This window comes from Mixophyes fleayi, chromosome 9 (assembly GCF_038048845.1).
Source record: "Mixophyes fleayi isolate aMixFle1 chromosome 9, aMixFle1.hap1, whole genome shotgun sequence".
NCBI lineage: Eukaryota > Metazoa > Chordata > Amphibia > Anura > Limnodynastidae > Mixophyes > Mixophyes fleayi.
In genome coordinates this window covers 117,634,746-117,661,583 of record NC_134410.1, presented here as the reverse complement: position 1 = coordinate 117,661,583, position 26,838 = coordinate 117,634,746, and the positions used below count along the sequence as shown (strand labels likewise).

The following is a 26,838-nucleotide window of genomic DNA, read 5'->3' as shown; positions in this document are numbered from 1 at the left end:
AGTGTTACTTGTGTCGCCTTATGCTGATCCTGCTTCTCTTACCGCACAGAAACATGATGAGATGGTGGGAAGAGTGGACATGGTTATACATGAAGGTCCTGTTGAAAGGCTACAACCAAACTAGAACCATTGGGATCCCACCTAATTCTTTAGAAGCTCCAAGCTTAATATATGCTAAATGTTATGGTCTCCCTATAGCTTACATCCAACATGGAGAAACCAGAATCAGACTAGCAGAACCACTTGGAAAGTAGATGGGTTATGCTTGAAGAGGCGTAAGATGGGTTAAGGCAGAGTCAGAGGAGACGCTAGAGACTGGCTCCCAACCGCATCTAACCAGGGTTACCTTGTGGTTCTAGGACTCAGTTATTGCATTATCGTTATCCCACCTACTATTAGTTATTTTACTCTAAAAAAGTATGAGGACAGAGGTCCCAGTCCTGCCCTATCACATTCTAGAAGGCCTCTGACCTGAATTATCTGGCATGCATCCACTGGATTATCAGAGGTAAACTCAATTACATTAGGTGACGTCTCTGGTTAACCATCACCAGACAAATGATGACTTGACAGCTTTCAAAAGTTATTATGTTCCCCAAACTATGCTCTAAACAATGAATATAAAATTAGAATATATTCCTAGCTCGTGAATCCATAGGACAGCCAGCATATATCTACGATTGAGAATAGGAACTGGGTATTGCCTTTTTGGATTTCCAGAAGCAGATGGTCCCCTACCTTAACCATGTGTCCTCCATAATATATATATATATATATATATATATATATATATATATATATATATATATATATATATATATATATATATATATACACACACACACATATAAGCTAACAATATATGAAACATTAGACTGGACCGTACCCTGCTCTCAGTCATGGCAGCAATTTTGTGGTGACTCAATATTCAGCTTATCAAGTTACTAGGAACCAATGACATCACTTCAGTAGACATAATGACTTCCTGCGCTGCTTGGCGACACATCAACTTCTGTTGCAGACAGAGGGCACAATACTGAGGTAAGTAGTATAGGGCCCTGGGTACAAACCGAACATGGTATTAGAACATGTGACAGACATTGACCATTCTCAGTTTATAACCTGCTCCGATCACACAGAGAATAAGACAGGAACCAGCACAAGTTTGTAATATTAGTTTATTTCCAGCGGTATGCAGTTCTCAGAACTGAATGGCAAATTGTATCATGCTTATGGTAAAATGGGGTATCCAAAGTTTCTCTGTGTCCATTCAGCCCACAGCCAGGGTGCACAAGTCGCGGCCGGAGAGGCGTGGCTATGCGGATGAGCCTTTGCGGTGTCCAATCATTTTCCGTTCTGTACAATTGCACGAACCGCACAGTCTTTGCCACGGGTGGTTTCCGACATCACATGACACAGTTACAGCAAAACGTTTCAGACTAAATCACATGGACACTACATGGTGATTTTACAGAACACATAAGCGGATCTAGAATCTAGAAACATCTCTTATACAATTCTGTAGCCTTACGCCCTAACCTGGCTCTGCTTCTTGTGAAATACACGCCTGCCGTCATGCTTATCAAAGGAGAAAAGACAACTGGTAAATGTCCTATATGTTTTCCATACAAAGAGGGCTGTCAGTAATCCAAAACAACAAGTACACTCCTGGTCTATGTTTCTAGTAATAACACAGTCATGTTTTCCTCTATGTTACTTAAAACAGCGGGCATGTCGCCCGGCGATGTTGGCACTGAAACACTGAACACCAGAGCTGGCTGTTATGGCACATGGGTGATTAATTATAAAAACAAAAACAGCATAAAACAAAAGACGAAGGAGAGAGAGGACACCCTAAAAAGTTTAAAATAGAACTATACAATTTGGCAGTTATTTCTTTGTTTTAATCTCTAAACACTTTAAGGAAATAAACGTGGGGGGGGTTAAAAATTTAAATCAACCTATAACAGTGCATAAAAGTCTTTTCTGAAAAATACTAATGTAACAGCTTTGGCAAGGAAATCTATATCCTTATATTTACATTGGGGTTTTCAACGGAGTTTTGCAGTGCACAATAGATATAGCAGGGTGGGGGGGAGGATATTTTTTTTATGAATATGGCATTAATATTCTATATTTATTTTTTTTTATACTTTTTACATTCTCAAAACGAGGAAGCAGCTGTTGAGTAAACCACACACACAAAAATAAGTTTTCCTTTAATAGACTTTTTCCTTATCTCCATAACACGAGGAACGCGATAAAGCTTGGATATGCCGCCAGTGCTGACAATAATATACTGTCCACCGAGACTATAATCTACAAAAAGCTCTAGGTTATTCATTTTGCCACGTGAAAACACAAAACACGAGTCACTCCGTAACAGTAGAAGGTGCCTGGTCAGCGTGGAGATTAAAGGGCGAGTTAAGCCACCGTTGGCACGCGGAACTCCAGACTCATGGTTGGCTTATGACGTTGGGACTCTTAGTTCCAAAACCGCTGCTGTGCCAAAGGTGGCTCGTCTCCGCCTTATCATCTTCCAGCTATAACACGGTGAGTGGCCGTCTTGCCCTAAACCGAGCATCGGTGACGAGACAGAACTGCAGAAAAAGACAAGCACACGGACACATGCAGCTCCTTACGGTAAAAGAGATAGGAGTCCTCTCTTCGCGATGCTGGGCAGCCCAGGAAACAAAGGTTAGTGGTTTGTATAAGGAGCACACAAAGTACAGAACTACTACTCGGACGCAAGACTGTAGTTCTTTTGAGTCATCGTCGGAGAGACGTTGCCATTTCCCACAGGGTCTGTCCAAAAGTCTGATATATAACCATTTTTAACCAGTTTTGTACCCATTAATATAGACAGGACAAGGAGAAGGATAACCGTAATATTCAGGAGCCATATTCACCAGTATTCTAAAAATGTCTCTACCTCCCAAATCCCTACTGACCCCACCCTATAAATTAAAAACGTGTATTGGAAGATGGTGATGCGCTTTTTTTTTGTTTAGCACTCATGCAGCAGGAGGTGGTTAAAAAACCCAAAATAATTTAGGGTGCCCCTTAGCTGGACATAAAGCAAGGAGACAGGGCGAGCATGCAGGCAGAAAATAAGAGTGACCAGGTGTGAAACGGCTCTAAAAGGGCCCCAACTACGGAGTGAGAGATGAACCAAAAAGGGGAGGAGCAAAGGAGAGGCCAAGTGAGGAGGAAAGTAGAGGGATGACCACAAGGGAGGGAAAGAGAAAGGGGGAGGAGGGTGCAGTAAGAAATTAAAATAATGTGTAAATATAGTCTGGGCAGTCTCCTTACACCTACAAGTGCTGCCGTTTAAACAAGTACAGTCTGGAATGTGGTTAGTCAGTTACACTTGGCTTTATAAGAAAGACCTGGAAAGATGGTATTCCTGCTATTAATGATTAAAGAAATTTCATTGTTGAGAATTCTACCCACTGTTACATGGTAACCAAGGACTGCAGAGGTGTCACACACACTGTCATCCATGTCTGGGGAACTGGGATTAATCTGCACCAGGATACTGGGTGACATGGATACAATGGTCAGGTAAACCGTATCGCTGGTTGTCGTTGGCGGTACCAGGGACTGCCCTGCCAAGAGCGCGGAGTGTCACGTTCGTAGATGGGTCTCATGTCTGATACTCAGGTTAAAATAAGCTAATAGATTTCGACTGTACGGTTGATATGGAGGGTTTGTGTGGGGGGGGTCTAATTTTCCTCCTGTATAAAGCTCGCCCCGACGTCCTTGCACCAGCACACCTTTAGGAATCTAGGACAAAAAATATAGGAAATACGGACGTTAGAGGTTAAACTCAGTAAGGTAAAGTCAGAACGGTCCCATAATTCACTATACTCTAAGAACAACGTGTAATAATAAGGTAATAACAGAACATTTCCAACTTTGACGTGATCTAGAACTTGAGGAATTTTGCTACTGTTCTCCGCAGGCTTTCATTTTACGTGTTTGTTTCCTTTCATTTTATATGTTTGTTTCCTTTCATTTTATGTTTTTGTTTCCTATAAGAACGTGCAGCAGTGATAAGCAGACACGCCACATACATAAACACACAAAGCAGGCACTGGAGAGGTGCCTAGTGAGCGTTCTCACCCTCAGATGACTTCAACTTTCTGGACTGTCTATGCTCCGCCCCCTAAGACTTTTACATTAAATATTGCTCTTGCCATCTAAGCTTTCACCCCTGTCTTTTTGTGACATTTTATTTCATTTTCAATATCCTGGGGTATGACACAAAACTGTTGTCTGGGTACAATGAACAAGAAAGACAAAAGAAATATAATTCGTTAAAAGTTGCTGGATGGCAAAGCCAACACATGAATCTAACTGCCTTAGATTTCACCTGTTTGCCTGTTCTCAGTCATCCACAGGACCGCCTCACCCACAGCCTAGTTGCGTTGTAAGAGTGAGAAGGTGGCTATTGGAGAAGATAATTACCCTCTAATGTAAAAGGCAGAAGGATAACAGAATTCACAGACGTATTATATGGCGCCAGGTTGTAGGACAAGTACATTTACACCAGTGGCCGAAATCCATAGTCTAATATCCGTAATGTTTACAGAAGAAGGTGCACCATTAATTATACCACCCACGTTTTCCTAATGAACACTGAGGCACACAAAACTCACAATTATAAGCAATGAATTTAAAAAATGTTTATACAGATATTATATACATATATTTGCCACAAATACATTATGAGAGGACTGTGACAAGGACAATGGCACTCTTCTGAATGGCAAACTCTACAAGCGGTCTTTATAATAGACAAAGTAGAGAGAGTAGACAAATATGCAACATACTGTGATATGTGTATTATACTGTATGTGTGTATCTCCTAACTTACAAAAGGGGAATAACAAACAGGTTTAGGGTGTCTTTAAAGTGGACTATAACAGAAAACAAACACTTTAATAAATGTTAAATATGCCCCAGGTTAGGTTTAATAAAGAGTTCACAATGCTGCTATCAATGACATAAGAATGGTATAAAATGTAAGTATTGGATTTACTAAAGCTTTTAACAAGGAAAAGTGGAGGTGTTCTTCATAGCAACCAATCAGATGCTAGCTATGTTCTACATAGCAACCAATCAGATGCTAGCTATGTTCTACATAGCAACCAATCAGATGCTAGCTATGTTCTACATAGCAACCAATCAGATGCTAGCTATGTTCTACATAGCAACCAATCAGATGCTAGCTATGTTCTACATAGCAACCAATCAGATGCTAGCTATGTTCTACATAGCAACCAATCAGATGCTAGCTATGTTCTACATAGCAACCAATCAGATGCTAGCTATGTTCTACATAGCAACCAATCAGATGCTAGCTATGTTCTACATAGCAACCAATCAGATGCTAGTTATGTTCTACATAGCAACCAATCAGATGTTAGCTATGGTCTACATAGCAACCAGTCAGATGCTAGTTATGATCTACATAGTAACCAATCAGATGCTAGCTATGTTCTACATAGCAACCAATCAGATGCTAGTTATGATCTACATAGTAACCAATCAGATGCTAGTTATTATCTATATAGTAACCAATCAGATGCTAGTTATGTTCTACATAGTAACCAATCGATGCTAGTTATTTTCTACATAGTAACCAATCAGATGCTAGTTATGTTCTACATAATGACCAATCAGATTCTAGTTATGTTCTACATGTACTAGATAAATGATAGAATCTGATTGGTTGCTATGGGCAACACCTTCCCTTTCCAACGTTTGTGTCATTATTTGGGCCTTTTTGTATACTTTGTGAATTCATTTCACCATTACGTGTAGTGGGATTGCAAGATCACAAGTGCACTAAATCACCTTTATCCAGCAGAAACACACATTTTTTTTTTTGTTAAGATGTAATAAACTGCAGACATATGAAAAAATAATGTCATTTATTGTGGAAAGAGGCACTGGCCCTTGTTAAAAAATAATATATGAGCAACAATATTACACGTAAGAACACACCGTACTGATCTGCTAAATATCTTATGACATACAGTTAAAAAGAAAGTTTTTTTGCGTAAAACAACCCAATGTGTTGGAACATGCTGCAAATGATTATGGAAGTATTGTTATACATATCCCACAGCTCCCCTAACAGTTTATCTTGTGCTCTCTTATAAATAGCCTCTTTCTGTACAGTTTCTTTATATTTTCTATGACATTTACATAAATGAATGCTCTATAGCAGACATAAGCAACCCGTGAATCTCTGGCTGGCAAAGCATGCTGGGACTTCCTCCACAACAGGTCACCTAACTATATCATTACAATTAAATATATATATATATCGTTTATGGCATAATCGTCTCTGGGGTTTTGTGTACATTCCAAAAGGAATTAGGTCAGTGTAACCAATTACTTACCTGTGAGTGATTTAATAAACCATGGGTTAGATGAAGTCCAATGTATTCTGTATAAGGGGTAGGGAAACTCGGATGGAATTAGACGGGGGAATAACTTCCAAAATACTACAGGTGCAGAGATATTTGGCCGGAGCCGCCGGTTGTCCCATCCTCACCAGATCTTGGCTGTGTAAGGCTTCGGGGCAGCAGTTACAAACCCCTGGATTAAATTAAAGTGGAACTCCGCCTTCAGAGAAGTCTATTAGATTTGTTTATATTCATCGACCCTTCGATACGACAACAGATCTGTATAGACCGTATTATCCAATGCACAGAAATGAACTTATTTGTTGCTCTATTCAAGGACTACGAAAAGAAACAAAATCAGCCCGGACAAGAACGTTCTTTGAAGGTGGAGTTCCCCTTTAAGTCTAGAACTTCATCGTGAATAGTTATGGACAAATGTATGTGAATTTTCTGCAGAGTAATTTGTCTCCTGTAAAAGGGGGATTGGGCCGTGAAGGAAATACGTAAATATTTTAAAGACTCTTCAGCTGGGAAACCGCTATAATCCTCCTAGTTGCAACGTTCTTCATATAACCCCACGCCAGCTACCCGGAGCTAGCCATTGAGAGACGTACGCAGATACCAAGGTACAAAGACATATCGAAGGCGCAGCGGCCCTCACACAGACACAAGCAGAGCAGGTTAGATGTAAGTCTTAGCACCTTTGGCATTTTTGTCCAAATAAACTTCGACGTAGGATGTTGGAACATAACCTTCCTCATCTTCGTTCCTACGGATTCGTGTCCAGCCGTCTCCTTTATCCTCCTCTATGACGTTCAGGACTTCACCTTCTGTTACCGATATGGTTCCTTCATTTTCACCTAGGAAAACAGAATAAGAATCGGCCACTCTCTACTTAGCCGGAGATACATGGCGAAACGCGTAGCTGTCATGGGCAACATTACCGTCAAAGGGGTATAAGGCTTTACACGTTCCTATTGTGGGCAGGGGCTCTTCGTCGTCAAAATCGTCATCGAACTCTGTGGGCGTCACCTTCACTTCGGTCTCCTGACTCTGATCTTCTGTGTAACTGCCATCTGGGCTGCTCAAGAGAGAAAACCATAGAGCCACTATAGCGACACACTCCAGAACCACAAGGGGGCGCTGCAGCTCATCACTACTATGCTGCTAAATGTAACGGATTATATTCCTCAATAAATATCTATATAGCAGTTCACAGTTCCAGGGGGTGTATGTTCACATTAGTAAAGTGGCAAACACTGGCAAAGATCTCATTTTTTGCTCAGCAATTTAAACACCACCACAATAAAAACTGGTTAGTTATTGATACTATAAAGTTAGTACTATAAGGGGAGTATTCAATTGACGGCGGGATCGCCGAAAACCCCGCGCTTGAAAAATATTATAGTTAATACGGTAATCCTGCACGTGAATACGGTAATTTACTCGCTGGATTTCCTTGAGCTGCGAGCTGAAATCCAGCAAGATATTACCGTATTAACGGTAATATTTTTCGAGCGCTGGGTTTTCGGTGATCCCGCCGTCAATTGAATATGCCCCTAAAGGTCTTTCCTTGTGCGGATGGGACAAAAAAAGGGACATTTTGTGCGGTAAGCATTGAAATGAAGAATCACTATGTTTGTCGGGGTCGAGTAACCAATATTCCTTAACGTTACCTATTTACATTAGTAGTATTCTCACAAGAACAGCAGAATGCTGACACTGTAGGAGATGAATGAACTGTGATTGGACACCCGGGAAGAAATAAATGAGAACTGATGTACTAAGGTTATGCTGCTCAAAGCAACCAATCAGATTCTGTCATTTTTAGTACAGTTTAAAAACACAAAGCCACCATCTGATTCGTCGATATGAGCATCATCATATTTTTCCTGTGCATAATTAACTATTGTACTTGATAAGCTCTTTCATGGACACACACAAAGTACGGAGGGCTACGATCCCCCCCTCACGCCCAGTATACTGTACCTCTCCCGGTCCTGTGCACAGTTATTGACCGGTGCTGCGTTCTGGGTTTCATATAGTCCGCTTTGCCGGCGAGAGCTGTCGTTCCGGACAGGGAGCCTTCCTTCTACCTCCGCCAGCCAGCTCTGCAAAAAAATCAGTTTTGTACATTATTATTCATTGTCTATATAGAAAAACTACTTCTGATTATAGCAGGGAAATAAGTGATTTGGAGGGGATATAGTCAAGGATCATTTTAAGGTGTGTGTTTGGCAGTCGTAAAGACCACCATCCAAAGTCTAGTTATAATGTTGATGATTAGGGGCCTGATTCATTAAGGATCTTAACTTGAGAAACTTCTTCTTTCAGTCTCCTGGACAAAACCATGTTACAATGCAAGGGGTGCAAATTAGTTTTCTGTTTTGCACGTAAGTTAAATACTGACTGTTTCTTCATGTAGCACACAAATACTTGATAGCTTATTTGTACACCGACATATAAAGTTGATATTTGTGTGCTACACGAAAAAACAGTCAGTATTTAACTTATGTGCAAAACAGAATACTAATTTGCATCCCTTGCATTGTAACATGGTTTTGTCCAGGAGACTGAAAGAAGAAGTTTCTCAAGTTAAGATCCTTAATGAATCAGGCCCTAGGTCATTATTTGTGAAGGAACCCAGTGCCATTTATTATTAGAAATTGCAATAGAATAAAAAAGAAAGAAAATCAGTACTACTTCCAATGAAGACCCACTAAAGACGTAAATATTTAGTCCAATACTGGGAAATTATTCCATATCGTTGAGGGGATTGTTGAAGATGGATAATACATAAACATAACTCATAAAACCAAACATTTTTATTGATATGCATTAAAAATTATTTTAATAATTAAAAAGCGAAATATTAAAATGTTGGAGTCTGGGACAGGTAAATGAGATGGGAGTACACATGAGAGTGTAGTGGTGGTAGAATCACCTATATTTATGTATCTCCCTATCCACGATAATCACAGTGAGAATCCCTAATTAACCATCAAACATAATCCAAAACTGCACAGGTCATCTGAATGAATAAATCTTTATATTGTGTTAATAACACAAATATCTAATGATGTATATAATTAATACAGGTGAAGTTCCTGAATGTAAGTTCTGTTTCTATGTCCTTAAATGATGGTAAATATCTGTTCAATATTGTAAAGATCAACAGAGAATTCCTGATACCGGTTTATTTCTAAAATCAGCTTGTTATTATTATTATTTTATATTTGTAAGAAATTATACGAAGATCATGTGGATGTAAGTATGTTCGCTTATAATGATGTTTCTCATAGTGAGCAGAGAGAAATGTATGTGTGACCGCGCATACACATGTCCGGGGACACGATCGCGATCAAGGTAAATGTATCTGTTTCACAGATCCTCAATGAACAGTAGAAAAAAGTATATATCTATATCTGTATATTTTCAGGTGTGATCTGGGTTTAGTAATTATCAACCCCACATATACTAAATATTCCTTCTATTCTCACTTGAAAAGTGGCCGCATATAATTTTCCGGCTAGCTGGTCACCCTTTGTAAACTGTGTTATGTAGGGTTATTATTCACTGACCAGCTATGGCAAAACGGATGCTTAGGAAAAATATATATGTGTCAAATTACTTTGTGTATAGTCACATTATTTCATTGAGGGGCTATGATTAAAGAGTATTGAGCATATACATTTATCATTCCCCCCAGAGAACTGCCTTCAAATGTATATGCTCAATACTCTTTAATCATAGCCCCTCAATGAAATAATGTGACTATACACAAAGTAATTTGACACATATATATTTTTCCTAAGCATCCGTTTTGCCATAGCTGGTCAGTGAATAATAACCCTATATAACACAGTTTACAAAGGGTGACCAGCTAGCCGGAAAATTATATGCGGCCACTTTTCAAGTGAGAATAGAAGGAATATTTAGTATATGTGGGGTTGATAATTACTAAACCCAGATCACACCTGAAAATATACAGATATAGATATATACTTTTTTCTACTGTTCATTGAGGATCTGTGAAACAGATACATTTACCTTGATCGCGATCGTGTCCCCGGACATGTGTATGCGCGGTCACACATACATTTCTCTCTGCTCACTATGAGAAACGTCATTATAAACTAACATACTTACATCCACATGATCTTCGTATAATTTCTTACAAGTAAAAAATAATAATAATAACAAATAAGCTGATTTCAGAAATAAACTGGTATCACGAATACTCTGTTGATCTTTACAATACTGAACAGATATTTACCATCATTTAAGGACATAGAAACAGAACTTACATTCAGGAACTTCATCTGTATTAATTATATACATCATTAGATATTTGTGTTATTAACACAATATAAAGATTTATTCATTCAGATGACCTGTGCATTTTTGGATCATGTTTGATGGTTAATTAGGGATTCTCACTGTGATTATCGTGGATAGGGAGATACATAAATATAGGTGATTCTACCTCCACTACACTCTCATGTGTACTCCCATCTCATTTACCTGTCCCAGACTCCAACATTTTAATATTTCGCTTTTTAATTATTAAATTCATTTTTAATGCATATCAATAAAAACATTTGGTTTTATGAGTTATGTTTATGTATTATCCATCTTCAACAATCCCCTCAATGATATGGAATAATTTCCCAGTATTGGACTGAATATTTGCGTCTTTAGTGCGCCTTCATTGGAAGTAGTACTGATTTTCTTTCTTTTTTATTCTATTGTGATATATTACTACTAGAAGTAGCACCTAAGAGAAAAAGAAAAATGTTCTTGTGCAGGGGATGCTCTCTAATGATTATCCAATATTAGAAATTGACCCCTTGATATGTGTTGGGCCAAACTATCCTGAAAAGAGAAGTGTATGACGGATTATAGTACATTGCTCTGGCTAACGTCAGATGGGAGCTTTGTGTGCCTGTGTATATCAGCGCTTATAGTTTCTATCTGGTTGCATACACCTGTGCAGTCTGATCTCTCTTCCTACTGTTCAGCCTATTGGAAGGAGGTTGAGCGGTTGTCAAAGCTCCTCCTTCAAGGTTTATGTGAATGTGAAGTTCACAGGGGCGGGGTATCGACAACTGATCAACCAGCTTGAAACAGGGCGATCAATAAGAGGAGACTAGTTAACAGTTAGTTATTTTTACTTAAGGCCACATGTGTGGGGAGTGATGTACATAAGCGGCTGAGGATGCGCCATTGTTTCTTTAATGCAACATGTATTCACTTCTCATTAATACCTATAATCGTATTGAAGACTACGGATGTTATAGCGCTGCTTGACCGGCAAAGCAAATAAGCTCTCTGCTTTGTTCAAATGTTTTTTATTTGGTAATATCATCATCATTTATTTATATAGCGCCACTAGTCCCGCATCGCTGTACAGAGAACTCACTCACATTAGTTCCTGCCCTATTGGGGATAACAGTCTAAATTCCCCAACACACACACACAGACAGACAGACTATGGTAAATTTGTTAGCAGCCAATTAACCTACCAGTATGTTTTTGGAGTGTGGGAGGAAACCGGAGCACCCAGAGGAAACCCACGCAAACACGGGGAGAACATACAAACTCCACACAGATAAGGCCATGGTTGGGAATTGAACTCATGACCTCAGTGCTGTAAGGCAGAAGTGCTAACCACTGAGCCACCGTGCTGCCCTTAATATCAGCCAACTCTTCTGTGATTTTTAATGGGAACGTGGCAAACAGATGGCGCTCTTCTAGAAGTAGGAGGCCACTAAATAAAGGACAAGTCCCCTCACCTCAAACTTCTGCACCTCCGCACGCAGCTTGTCAATGTTACTTCCGATCTCTGATAGTTTCTGAGTCACGCTGGCTGCGTCTCCCATCTGAGGATTCTTCATGTATACATCCTTCATCTTGGTCAAAGCATCTCTGTTTAATAAATGAGGGCGAGATAAAATTACCCACATGCGGCCTACAGGGACCGGCGCACAGAACGTGGAGTAGTAAGATGGCAAATAGCCATAGGAAACCTTAAGCAACAATCAATAGAGATCTTATAAGGTATCACAAAGAAGCTTAAATTGCTTACAGGAAACTATGTCATTTGTGAGCTCTAATTTCATTTTATTTTTTCCATATTATTTATTTATATATTTAATGGTTTCACTTTTTTCTTGACTTCAGCCTTCTGTGGCTCCTTCTACCAAAAAGGAAAATGAATATGAAAATCTGACGGATTCACAAAATGTAGGGAAAGATTGGAGCATTAAACATTTATATCTCATGTGCAGAGCTGGGATATAACAAGACGAGAACACATCAGTCCCTGTCCCACTGGAGCTAACAGTGTAAATGCCCGAACATACACACAGACCGAGAGAGATTAAGGGCAATTTTGATAGCAGCCAATTAACCTACCAGTATGTTTTTTGGAGTGTGGGAGGAAACCGGAGCACCCAGAGGAAACCCACGCAAACACGGGGAGAACATACAAACTCCTCACAGATAAGACCATGGTCGGGAATCAAACTCATGACCCCAGTGCTGTGAGGCAGAAGTGCTAACCACTGAGCCACCGTGCTAACCACTGATGAAGAGAGTCATGGTGGATCCCATCCTGCCACTTCACTAGGAAAGGGCCAGGGTGAGGGAGAAGGGCCTGCACTCCTGGGGTCCTAACTGGAATCTGGGAATCTCTCGGACATTCCGGCAGAGTGGACAAGTAAGGTCTTAACAAAAGTCAGGGAAGGTAAAAAGAACAGGTTAAAATGCACTGTACAGTAATGAGGTTTCTCCTTCTTCTTCAGCCCTGCTGGGATTGTGGATCTGGGGTCCGCTTGCACTATGGCACTCCAACTAATCCCAGCAGTGATAGTCCGTTATCTACCTAATAAAGGGGGGTTAAGGAAAATGAAAGGAAGAACGGGGCCTGGATTCTACAAAATGATACATAGTACAATAGAGAGAAGCTCATTTACAATAACTCCCAACTGCGCGGATTCCGGCAGGACAGTCTCAAATCGCAGACCTCCAAAGAGACGAGGCTTACACGCAAATGGGCGGAGTTCAGTCTAAATGTGGGTGTCTTGGGGAGGTTCTGGGCGGGGTTTGTGCTGATCAGGGCGGGGCATCTTCTGTCTAAATGCTTAGTGACAAGCGGTAACAAAGTGATAGGTCATCTGTGTGTCAGGGAAACAGCGTTTCCTATTAAATACAGTCAATGTTTTTTAGAAACCATTGTGCTCCTTCCCACCTGGTCAGTAACATTTCGGTCTTTGCCTGTTCAGCTAAGCCGTATTCTTCTGCGTCTTTCCTCTGGACAGATGCAATTTTCAGATACTGAATAACAGTTAGATAAAACTATAGGAAAGACTTTGCTGAATTCAACTGAAGCCCCACGGAGGACATTCAGAGCACAGAGGTAAACTATTATGTTGCCCATAGCAACCAGATGTTTATTTTAGGACAACTATTTTTCAGAAATGTTCCAAACTCTTTGAATAGCTGATATAACTAAACTAAATGTTTTTCGACTTTGTAACTGGTCTTTTCAACCAGAATTTTGGAAAAGGGAATTTTAAAATAAAAACTATATGTAAAGTTAAAATGAAATGCCCTCCTTTTTAGTGATTTATTCTAATGACAATAGAGCTTCTCTGTTTCTTACCTTTGATCGATTTCCTTCTGAATATCTTTATTTAACTCATCGACCTTCTGCTGCAGCTTCTTCCGCCTCTGCTCTGGGGGCAGGTTGCTGAAGTCCTCGGGTGTCGCCCCCTGGTGGAAGCCAAAACACTAGAATGTCATGTCTACCATCCGTCCTGATGGCATGCAGTAGCTACAACCATGCAACTCATGCCAAATAATGAGGAATAAAAGAAAGGATAACATATGACTTCCACAAAACCACAGGCTAGAGATTTTTCAGGTCCAAAAGTTTACCCACCATAGTGAATAAGCAACTCACTGGGCCAAATTGTAGATATTGGAAGTAGTGTTGAAATATTACCAAAATTACACTTTAAAAAGGAAAACTGTGACAAAATAGGAACCACTTGCTTTTATTGTATTTTTAATAGGGAAACTTTAAAAGGTTTTGAAGAAGGCCTGATGTCTTGAAGTAAAAGAAGCCATTCTGAGGGACAAACTGAGATTAATGAGAAAGCAACATACTGATGCACTAGAAAATGGTGACCTCATGAGGCACCGCCTTCAACGATGTGTCTGCAAAGCAGAGTTGTCAGCTAAGCGCAGTGGAAGCAGCCATTTTGTAGAAGCCTATCCCTTCACTTGTAAACCCCACTGGGACATCAACTCTGTACTTCAGTGATAGAACCATGAAATGACTTTAGTAGGCTGCACGTCATTGGTTCCTAGTGAAGTTGTGTTTCCATGAATAACGGTTCGGTCCCCCCAAAAAATGTCTGCCTCCGTGTGCGTAGGTGGCAGGTGCACTTCTAAAAAAAATTGTGGAAAGGTTAACCCCCTTGAAAAATGCATACCCAAATTATTTGCAGATAAACTATTGTGGCTGTGAATATCTTAAGCACATGGAACTAATTCTTTAGTGTCATATTTCCTGTTTCTGAGTGTGGCTCTGTTGTGACAGAAATAACGCAAATATTTTTTTTGTCAGAAGTTCATCTATTTTTTTTTCACTCGACTGTATTAAACAAAAAGAGAAATGTTCCCAGTTTTTCCAAATTCTTTATTACTGGTTTATCCGTTTTTTGTTACTTTAAGGTGTAAAAAAAACGGCTATGAATTTGAGAAGCTGCTTTCAACATTACTTCACCTATTTGAAAGTGACCCATAATATGGATTTACTCACCTGAGAACAAGCAGACATGTCATGGCGTTATAGCGGTGTTGTGAGATTTTATATAGCCAGTGCTACTCTAACACAGCACCTGAGCTAAATACAAGGAAGCCACACCTACACAAATGGTGGGAGCACCCACGTTAAACGTGGAACCACTAGAGATGGAACCAAGAAGTTCTCCGAACTTGCATTTCAGGAGAAACGTATCTTTTACTAAGGGACAATTCATTATTACAGTCAAACGACAGAATAGATGTATCATTTGTGTTATAATACATGAAATTGTATTAGGACTGATAAACATAAAATAAAGTAGGCTGATTATTAAACAAGATTAAAAAGCAATATGAAATAGGTTATATTTAGATCATATTCTGAATCTCTCATTACTGACAACTGAGCAGACCTCTATTTGGCAGTGACAACCTTTGACCTCTAGGTGGTGCTCTCGATCCAGTTATAGAGAAGTTTTTAATCCCTGCTTCAGAAGTGCTGCATCTTAATTCTAGACACAAAGCATAGCAACGAACAATGCCTTTGTCTTATGATCGAGCTCAAAGCAAGGGAGCTCTTCAGAACAAGTCAACCATTTTGCAACGAGAGGCAATCAACACAACGGCTGTGCATGGTTATTCTTGTGCTTAAGAGACAATAAGATGCAGGATATACACTTGAGCTAGAAAAATCTGATTACTTAAAATCTGTGCATAAAACACAGTCTCCTCTGCCTTTCAACAAACTATCAGGCTTATTATTCAATATTACTATCACATTCCCATTCAAATCTGCAACTGCTCAGTCTTAATAACATCCCATATCAGAGGACGCTCTATGACTACTGCCCTATGTATGCTGCTGCCGTGGACCATGCAGACAAGAGCTATGTAAGATTGTACACCAGCTAGCCTAAGATAAGACTCATACATACATGTTCAATAACATATTTGAAAGACTATATTAATTGCACAGCAGACTCCTTAAAAATGGTCCCAAATATAGAATCTGGCAGAACTTTGCACCCCATGTGGCACAGTAAACTTAAAGAGTGGAAAAGAGGACCCAATTGTTTTTTAAACAATGTATGTACTGTATATATAAAGAGAATGCTACCATATTTGAGAGACAAGAAAAAATGGACCATTTCATATAACATCTGACCACTAGAGGGCACTGATCAAGATTCTCTGTATAGATGAGTTTATGTCCATGTGTTGCACTAAGCATTTATTGGAAAATTAAACCTGATATTTACTAACCCTAAAGAATTAGACTATTTCCTTATTAAGGACATGACCCTAAACATACAGAGTTATTAATGTCTGGTTTGGGCCCAGTTGCTTGTCACATGACCAGGCAGCCATGTTGTATTTCCAGATATTATACACAGAACTACAAGAAATGACTGTAGTGTTTTAAAGTTTGTTGCTATCCCCTCAATACAGCTCAGTATCTTATTGCCTGGATGCCACGAACACTTGGGTAGCTATTGGAATTCCAGTCAAATATCTGTTCCTTCACCAGCAAGCTGCTTGGCCTGCGCCATTTTTATGCATGACGTTTTGTGAATTGTGTTACATACAATGTTATTGCCCAGAATTGGAGAGTTTGATCACAAACAGATTTGCCGTTAATTACATTTAATTGTTCAGTGGATTAATGCAACGTGATTTATTTGTTGTTGATAGAATTGGCCAATCACAATTTAGAATCACAGAAAGACCCCAAATAAAATCACATGACAAATGATTACACACTAATTTGTGACACTGGGGTAGGGAAGAGTACATACACACGCACACACACAAATGCATGCAATCTATGGATGACGTGGAGGGAGCATACTAGAGGCACAAACAGATCAAAAACCTTCCAGGGTCTATTGATGGCTAAAATGTAAGGGCCGCTTTGAGGCCGCACTTTGGATTAGAGTATGGTTAGGAAACCTGTGGCACTCTAGCTGTTGTGGGACTGGCAGTGCCACGACAGACAGACACACATTGCCTATATGCTACAACCCGACAATCAAAAAGTGCCATCAGGAAGAACCTTGTTGCAAACAATGTATGACCCCAGTGGGCATCTGGAAGCTTGCAGTGGCCACCACAAAGGGTTCTCTGTAAATCAGGTCATTGCCTTCATCCCAGAACCAACTTATGCTCCATTAAATATGGACTAAGTTCGAGACATGCAGACACCATTTAAACACACAGAAAGCTTTATTCATCTTTACCCCCCAAAGTGAAGGAAGACAAAATAATTGTAGCGGGTGGAAGTCTCTGGTTGTGCCTCTAGGAAAGAACACGTGAGTGTGATCACATGCCGAAACATTTCTTACCAGCTTCAGGGAAAGCTTCATGGTATAATTGCAGATTCAAAAGAAAAAAAAAAAGAGAAAGGAGAGAGAAAGAGGAAGGGGGGAAAAAAACAAGTGCATCAGCAGAGGATGGAGGTTGTGATGCTGCTTCTCTACGCTGGAGGTGGTCTAACCACACTGTAACATCTAACACAACCTGTGCAAAAGTTCACAAGATCAGAGGCTCAGTGCCAAAATACAGCCCCCCCCCCCCCCTCCACTCCCTGTGTTATGACAGCTGCCTGACGAGGATGGAGTTTAAGCTATTATGCTTGGCATACAAATGTGTGCTACACTAGATTATTATTACTATAAAATGTGTCTGTTTTATTTGGACACTCTTCTAATAATACTCTTTATAATAGTTGAAAATAGAGTCAAACGCAGTTTAACAGGGCATCAATTAACACACAGACACACACTCAAATACAACACACAAAATGTCTCACTGCTTACCAATACAGAAGCTAAAATGCTCAATATATATATATATATATATATATATATATATATATATATATATATATATATATTATACATACACACACACTTGTTAATTATATGGGCACTACTTGACCCCGCCCACCTGTCTTTAAAGCGGTCTTCCCCACCCATGCTTATCCCGCAGACACACCCTGTCAGTCCAGTCCCCTCCCCCACTTGTCAGCCAATTTGCATAATTGAGACCCCAAAACAATGCAAATCCCAATTTTCTCTGATGAGGAGGAAAATTCAATTGCCCGATGACCATAGCTTGTGCGTGCTGGGGTCAATGTCAGACTGAAAACACGGAATACTAGGTCAGAGACATGATCCTGTACATAGACAGTGACATACATTATCACTGCAGTGCATGCTTAATAAACGCTAACTTGCTGGGAATCCCAGACATGTTTTGCATTGTTTAAAGGGCCCTACATTTATTCGGGTCATGCCAACATGTTTAAGGTGCTTTATAAGATATTGGGTATAACCCAATCATGTGGTCTCATCGGTCCACTTTACAGCAGAATTGTTTGAAACCAAACAAAATCTGGGAGCACTGAAAGGAGGATTGAAAAAATAATAATATATAGCTACAAATACCTTCCCATGCTTTACAGAACTTGAGATATTTAACATTGTATCTTAATTTGCTGTACAGCTGAGCTCATGCCATTGTTCTCAGCCATTTCACAGTGAGGGAGGTTATTGTCTGATCCCCTTAGGGGGCTGCTAATTACCTGCAGTAATTGTTCTCAGGGCTCTGTCACTTGTGTAATATAGAACCAGGAAACAAATCGGTGTTCTCCCCAGCACCTATTTCCCAGGAGCTGCACCCGGTTCTTGGAGCCCAATAGAGTACTATTATAATAGAATAAACCATTGTGTCTCCTAGTATAAACCATTGCTTCTCCTAGTATAACGGGCACTATGTGTGCACTAGTGTGTTAGACCACTGACCACCAGTCTGACCAGTCCTGGCAGGTTTGGGCAATAAGCTCCAACATTTTTCCTTATCATTGCAACTTATTACACTGCCCCAACCCAGCTGCTTATTGGTCACATTTAAAGCAGTATTGGGCATATGTGGCCACCAATTGAGTGCAATGCCAATTACATTCTTGTTCAAATCGATGGAAAAAGATGGCAATTCTGCTGTGTGATCCTATAGGTGTCAGTGTAGTCACTGGGTTACCAGCCTGTGCTGATTGGAAGGAAGACAGACTACAGAAATGGAAGGAGACTCCTTTACCTTCTTAGCTATCTGGCTAAGCCAGGAAATATGTCTAATAAGTCTGAAAATATATCTATGCTGCCTTCAACAAATTCATGTAAAAAATAAAATAAAAGGCCAAGAAAAATAATAACAGCTGTGTAGAAGTACTGTGATGGGAACCATGCAATGACAACGATGGATTAGTAGGTCCATTTCTCTCCTACAGTCCTGTATTATGTAGTCCAGTGCTGGCTAACCTGTGACACTCCAGGTGTTGTGAAACTACAAGTCCCAGCATGCTTTGCCAGTATATAGCAGCTTATTGCTGGAAGGGTATGCTGGGACTTGTAGTTTCACAATACCTGGAGTGTCACAGGTTAGCCAACACTGATGTAGTCATTTAATAGGTCAAGGGAGGAGACACAGGTACACAGCTCTCTGTATACAGATGATATCAGCTGGTGCAAAACTGGGACCTTCGACACACAAAACCTGTAGGTCATATCCAATTAAAAGGTGAAACCTCAACCTTGATCGCCATGGCTGTACAAAAAGGGGTTCTCAAGATAAGGTCTTCAAATATGGAGGCAAGAATACTGTGCAATATGAGCACGCCTCATGCATGGAGTGACAGCACTGTAAAAGTATAGAAAACATCAGTCTAGGCCAGTGTTGGTTAACCTGTGACACTCCAGGTGTTGTGAAACTACAAGTCCCAGCATACCCTTCCAGCAATAAGCTGCTATATATTGGTAAAACATGCTGGTATTTGTAGTTTCACAACACCTGGAGTGTCACAGGTTGGCTAAGCCTGGTATAGACTATTTTAAATGGGACCAAATCTGCCCTTCCATACACCAATCAGCAGAGCTAGAACGGTCTATCAAGCATGCCACGTAAACTATGTTGAGAGGAAAAACTAGTTATCTATAGTGATTTTGTTTTAATTTATTCATGCAGGATTATTATATCTATATATAAATTCTGTAAAGATTACCAAACAATTTTAAAAATGTAGAGCTGATAATCAACGGTACTATCCTAAACCTAAGCTAGTCGCACAATGGTGATGCGTGATAATAATTTGATTGACAAGGATTAGATCACTGAGCATGCCCAGAATTGCAGTTGGTAGACGTCGGCTATTGGCCTGTGTGTGTGTTCATTTTCCACATGTGGTCCTAATGTGATCTGGTCATCAGCCACTGCCGGATCTCTTCCATCCATGTGGGTGATCTTGTGGCCAGCCCTGATACGATATATACAGCTGTCTAGAAGCTGAGACCACAAGTATACAATGATACAGGTCTGTATAGGACAAAGGCTGCTGCGTGCTCCATCTGCATAGGCCTAAGGTGATCATTTACATGTCTCTGCTGACAGATCCTTTGTGTACGGATTCAGTCCTGGATGTATTCTCCAGATATGTGTGAAAGTGCTGGACACATACTGGATCCTCTGTGACTTACTGAGTTAAACATTTACAGAATATGGCTGTCATTAAGGTATTATTACACTGCTGGAAAAATGTGTCTATATGTTAAGTGGGCATTTTACAAGCGCTCCAGTAACTGGTGTCTACAGCACATACCTGCTGTAAGACTGTAACCATCACAACAAGAGGACAGAGAGCGCACACTGAGTTAGATACGGATATGTGGGTGACTGCGCTATGCACACCGCGCCTGTGACCTTATCTGTACCGCAGTGTGAAGAGGAATGGGGTTGGTACAGAAGCGGCAGGATGACAGATGGGAAGCAGTCACTGCAGTGACATGTAGAAGAGAATACAAAGCACACAGGCAGAAAGCTGATCACTACAGCACAGGCTCCTAGGTGGAAGGAGAGAGGCTCCCTCTGACCCGGTCTTGTCTCAGAGACACGTCCTGGTTTATATGTGGGAGCGCCCGCTGCACACATTGTTACACATAGCAGTTGTGATGACACCCGCCACCCAGGGTTATAAATGATCTAAATGGGTGGCATTGGCACGAACACAGTCCAACTAACAATATTAAAACCGCTACCCTTTTAAAGGATCAGCAAACCTTTAATAAATAACCTTTTTTACCCCCCAACATAGCTATCCCTCCCCCCCCCCTCTGATTGGGTCTACAGTCATCTGTTGGTGAGCGCCCACCATTATACACAGAAATAGGGGAGACCTGTGCTCTCTACCACCCCAATGTAGCATGAGTACCGGAAGAGGGGCCAGTAGTCCAACCTGCAAGGTAGGAGGCAACGCTGATACCCCATTAGTGCTTTATAATGAAATAGTGCAACTTCTCAGCCTTTCAGCTTACACCCCTTAGAAGTGGGCGAAATCACTACTTAATCATTTCCACCAAGCCCCTCGCTTCACCTAGGCACAAATCAATACAAAGAAGCCAAAACATATAAAAGAAAAGAAATAAAATACTTCTCAAGGGAGCTCTCCTTACAGTCACAGCGTTTCTCTGTAACGCACATCGTCAGAAGCCGGTATTCTAGGCTTTATGCTACAAAAGTAGCAGCGATCTTCTATATACTTCGTATTATAACCATGTAAACTACAACCGATGATGACTGTGTTTATAGCCTCTCTTTCAAATTATTATGTTACACTTAGATTAGTGGTGCTATCAATTATAACATGACAGCTGTGACAGTTTAGCAATAAGCAGAAACACTGCTGCACCTTATATATAATACAATATAAAGCCTGCTGTAGATAATATGGACATCACAGACCTCTGCCATGACCTTATAATATACATTACAGTCTATATAATATAGTGAAGATTACATTTGAGGTGTCCTGCTTTTATCCGCAGTCCGCTCATTGCCAGCCCCTTCTGGAAATCCCCGAACTACCCAGAGCGACCGGCTTGTGAACTTTCCCACAGATCTGACAAATACAGTTTTAGATTGTGATACGGATGCACACAGACACATAGCCAGGAACGCAGACAGCTCCTGAGGATTATCTACCAAGCAGTCACTAATGTTCACCATGGAGTCTACATCTAACCAGCACATCATCATCATCACTACTGCGGCTATAAGGCTCACAGTGATGCCACACAAAACACATTATAGGCACCACCAAGCACTGTTATCCACACCCGGACCTTAATTTATACGTCACATATAATGTACAGTTGTGTAAAACTTGATGTAGGATGAATTCAATGAGCTGGAGCCAACAGGGTAGATGTATCATACCTTCTAAAAAGGGAACATAGAGCTGTTGCCCATAGCAACCAATCAGATTCTAGCTAGCATTTATCCAGTACATGCCAGAAAATGAGAGCTAGAATCTGATTGGTTGCTATGGGCAACACCTCCACTTTTCATTTTTTAGAAGGTTTGCTAAATCTACCCCCATGTGTTTCTGGAAGTGCTATGCCGTACATGAGAGCATGGTATGCAGACGTCTCACAAGCAGTGAAATGCAGCCTGTCCCTTCTCTGACAGAGAATCATGGGCGATGGAGGCAACTGGCAGGTTCTGATGTGGAGTGGACACATTAAAAGGCTGATTAGCTGACTGATCTCTGTCCAATGTGACAGCAAAGCCATCTGCTAAGATGGAAACTGGCCCACAGACTTTTTTAATTAGTTTCCTTAGAGCAAATACCAATTTTCCAGAAACCACAATTACAAATCAATAACTTGGTGACATAGACAACCTGGAGCTCTCCAGCAGCTGGGGAACTAGAAGTCCCAGCATGACCTACCAGAACAATAGCTGGAGAGTCAGAGGTTGCTGTAGGTACAGGGCACGTCTGTCACTATCAGTCTCTGCCTTGTAGGCTGTCATTTTGGGACAGTGATTTCAGCTGGATGTGATAGGACTGGGGTCAGCCACAGCTTTGCAGTTTCAGTAACACACGATGAAGAGCAGGCAAATAATACATTAACAATTTTTGGGAAAAACAGTGGCGCTTACAATAACGCCTGGACCGACATGTGCTAGGATTCAACAAAATTCATAGCATTTTATAGCTGAAATGACAGAGAGAAAATAAAATATACTATGCCTATCAGTATCAACTGAACAGTCCCAGAATGGACTATTGCTGTCCAACCTCAAGTACAGAACACCAACAATGTCCTCTGGCGTTAGAATACAAGCGATTACTCGGGTTACGTTGGAACCCATTGTTTCCAATGTCAGTGTAAGACACCAACTACATGACGAATGCACGTGAAAATGTGGTGTCACAGGCATCTGAACTTGTCTTATTAGATGCAAATCAGACAGCAGTGGGGGGTAAGGCCACAGTGTCAGGTTAGAGCTCATTGTCTGGACTGAATCAATTATTCATGTGCATGCCTCTTCTCTAATTACTAAGAAACGGTTATCACTGAGGCTTGAGGCACTACTTTACAGCCTATACCCTCGGTTTAACCCACAGAATATGTGCCTGCACTGAGTATAGACCACAGTTCTGATTAGTTCTTGAATGTTCCCAGCAAGTCATTCTTGCGTTGCAGATGAAGATTCTACCTAAAGACCTACAAATTTTGAGATTTAATTAGTGCTGCCTGCTCCTGATAGCTCGAGAGATCCCAGAGATCTCCCCGTGACATATCTATATATCCCAGAATTCTCCCTGTGACAGATCTATAGATCCCAGAATTCTCCCTGCGATAGATCTACATATCCCAGAGATCTCTCTGCGACAGATCTATAGATCTCAGAATTCTCCCTGCAATAGATCTACATATCCCAGAGATCTCCCTGCGACAGATCTATAGATCCCAGAATTCTCCCTGTGACCGATCTATAGATCCCAGAATTCTCCCTGCGATAGATCTACATATCCCAGAGATCTCCCTGCGACAGATCTATAGATCCCAGAATTCTCCCTGTAACCTATCTATAGATCCCAGAATTCTCCCTGCGATAGATCTACATATCCCAGAGATCTACTCGCAACAGACCTACAGATTCCAGAGATCGCCCTGTGACAGATCACCTGATTGGATCTTAGAACACATCGGTTTTTGAGTTTGCATTTGAAATACTTTTAGATAGATTTTAATCAGAAAAAAAAAAAGATCAGCTCATCTCCTCTCACCAATGAACAACAGGCAGGAGGCTACGAGACTGGATGTGTTTGTAGGTTCTGCTCTTGGTAACGGTGTTAATGAATGCAGGAGCCGGCTGCCAGCCTATCACAGGGTAACTTACAACATAGTCCCTAGCCTCAAAGGCACACGTAGGCTTTCCTAAAGTCCTCTTCATCATCCCTTTGTGAAAATACACAGACTGAGTCTGCGGGTGAGTCAGCAAGAAAACAAAGAAAACAAGTTGTTAAAGAGGACGCTGGTAGTGTGCCTGGCATTCCTATACGGGGCTTATATAGACTGTAGTCAAAAGAGGACGCTGGTAGTGTGCCTGGCATTCCTATACGGGGCTTATATAGACTGTAGTCATTGCCAACGTCCAGTGGCGGTAACCTTGCTGTCGGCTATACTGATAATTCATGAGAACTAGGAACAATGTCACACATACTGCAGAGGCAGACAACCGTGGCTGATGTCTAGCGTGAACTACAATTCCCAGCATGCACTGCCAGCCATCAGAATGCTAGTAGTCAAACATCAGCTGGGGTGCCACGGGATGCCTAAGGCTTGTATAATGGGATTGTCTTTCAGAGCCTTTACAGGGCAATGTGAAATCAGCTCTGTGCTTTACAGACGGATAACCTTTCCAATGACACAGAGGCTGGCACACAAGAGGCGAGATGCTTTTACTGGAAAATTCTCTCATTGCTAAAGTGCCTCTCCCTTTATACCATTCTCTTTGTTATACGTGCCTATTAGACTCCGTGCAGGGAAATGGAGTACGCCCAATTAATCACCAGGAAAATAGGATTGCTGGCTGGTAACGGCAGTCTACAGCCGGGATAGTGACCTGTTTTATCATCAGAAAGATACAGTTGTTTTATCTCCCTAAAAAAGGGCTTTATTACTGAGCTTCAGCTCATTGATGTAAAGTAATTCCTACTCCACAGAATAAAGCCTGATTCTATCCCCCAGAATGCTTTGCTGCAAGTGAGGTACACAAAGATCACTGAGAACCAGGTTTAGGCTTGTTAATTGAATGTCCTTCTGAATATTAAAGATAGAAGAGTGCTACAACTTGTCAGAAAAAGCACTTTTTCTGAATATCTCAAAACTATTATATATTTTTCCCACATAAAGTTATTTTATCCAACCTCTCCCTTTCCCATGTAGTAGAACTGTTTGGGTTCCATGCCAGGAACTCGGCAGTTCAAGAGAATTACAACACTGAAATATTTCATGTCCCAATGTTAACATCTGGAACAATGTAAATTCAGAGATGTCTAGTTAGGGGCGTCACATTCCATCACCAGGCCCTACAGCAGAATTTGGGATGGGGGTGTGTGATGATGGCCCATCCTCCAGAGGTCCGGCATTGGTGCAGTGAAATCCTGTTTAGGCTCTTGGTTCTAGAACCGAATGCCGAAACGGTTCTTCGTTGCATGTAGAACGGTTCCCGTGCATACTCAGAAGACAAGACCGCGCCCTCGGCAGTAGAAGGACGGACATAGCGCAATGCCCCCATATCTTCCAGGCTCAGTAGTCACCACACTTATTATCACAACGGTAGATCAGCCACGGTTTTTCATGTTGTGATATTGAAAAATTTACCAGATATTGTCTGGCCCCAAAAACTGAGATGTCCACTAGTGACAGGTGGCCAATTTCCGGCACTTTGAAGTCATTTTTTAAAACAGTACTTCTATTAAAGACAAAGCCCATTGTGTTTTCACTTTAATAAAATTGACGTTTGATAAAATTAACTTGAAAGCCCTGGGAATTGGCAGTTCTATGGAATCACCGGATAGAAATTATACCCCAGAATCACTATTGGAAACGTTGGTGGAAGATGATGACAATGCCTGGACAAGACACAATGCAGTCTTAGCGAAGGTGATTTCTCCTGATCTATGGAGATTCCTGCCCACATGGTTCTGCTACTTGGGGGTCGGAGGATGCTGGGTAAGAATTACTCTATAGGCGGAGTTACCCCTTTAAGAGACAATAGTCAACAGTAGATCCAAATTATTCTTATAAATTCCACTAACTCCATATATCATTCTCCTGGGGGACAAAACATTCATACAATAAAATATTGTGCTTGATCATTTTTCTCAAAATAATTTTTGCAGCAGCAATAGATCTCTGGACAAATGGGTCCCTTAGAAGTTTTCACTTATCCCAACTTGAGACAGTCATTTTGTGGGCTAAACCAATATCGAACCAGTAGTTCAGTGACGTCACTAATTCCCAATGAATTGTGGGAAGGAGGAGGGGCTAAATTTTACTAGTACTGGTTCAGCCCATCAAATGTCTGTCTTACCTGTGTGTAAGTGCCAAGTACATTTAAACATCTAGGTCAACTCCCATAATAATCAGCTAGCCAGTGGCTAAGGTGATGAGCGTTCAACAGGCAATGAGTGTTATGGGCACAAAAGAAAGATTGACAATATGACGGGGGGGAGGGAAATAAAAAAACAAAACAAAAAAAA

At 40.8% G+C, this 26,838-nt stretch overlaps 1 protein-coding gene across 21 annotated transcripts in view; it reads right to left on the bottom strand.

Annotated features, from left to right (window-relative positions):
* Positions 1-1,160: 1,160 nt before the first annotated feature.
* Positions 1,161-26,838, bottom strand: part of FNBP1 (formin binding protein 1) — a 120,879-nt gene continuing 95,201 nt past the window's right edge. For 3 of the 21 annotated variants that reach the window (XM_075185208.1, XM_075185211.1, XM_075185217.1), the window contains 5 exons: positions 14,086-14,195; positions 12,215-12,347; positions 8,409-8,530; positions 7,364-7,503; positions 5,921-7,279 (listed from right to left, as the gene is read on the bottom strand). In XM_075185208.1, the coding sequence (XP_075041309.1) occupies positions 7,101-7,279; positions 7,364-7,503; positions 8,409-8,530; positions 12,215-12,347; positions 14,086-14,195 (684 nt within the window). In that variant the 3' untranslated portion in view covers positions 5,921-7,100. Of the gene's footprint in view, positions 3,787-5,920; positions 7,280-7,363; positions 7,504-8,408; positions 8,531-12,214; positions 12,348-14,085; positions 14,214-17,575; positions 17,591-24,470; positions 24,555-26,838 lie in introns of those variants that run through there. The other 18 variants (XM_075185209.1, XM_075185212.1, XM_075185218.1 and 15 more) reach the window with 11 other exon arrangements.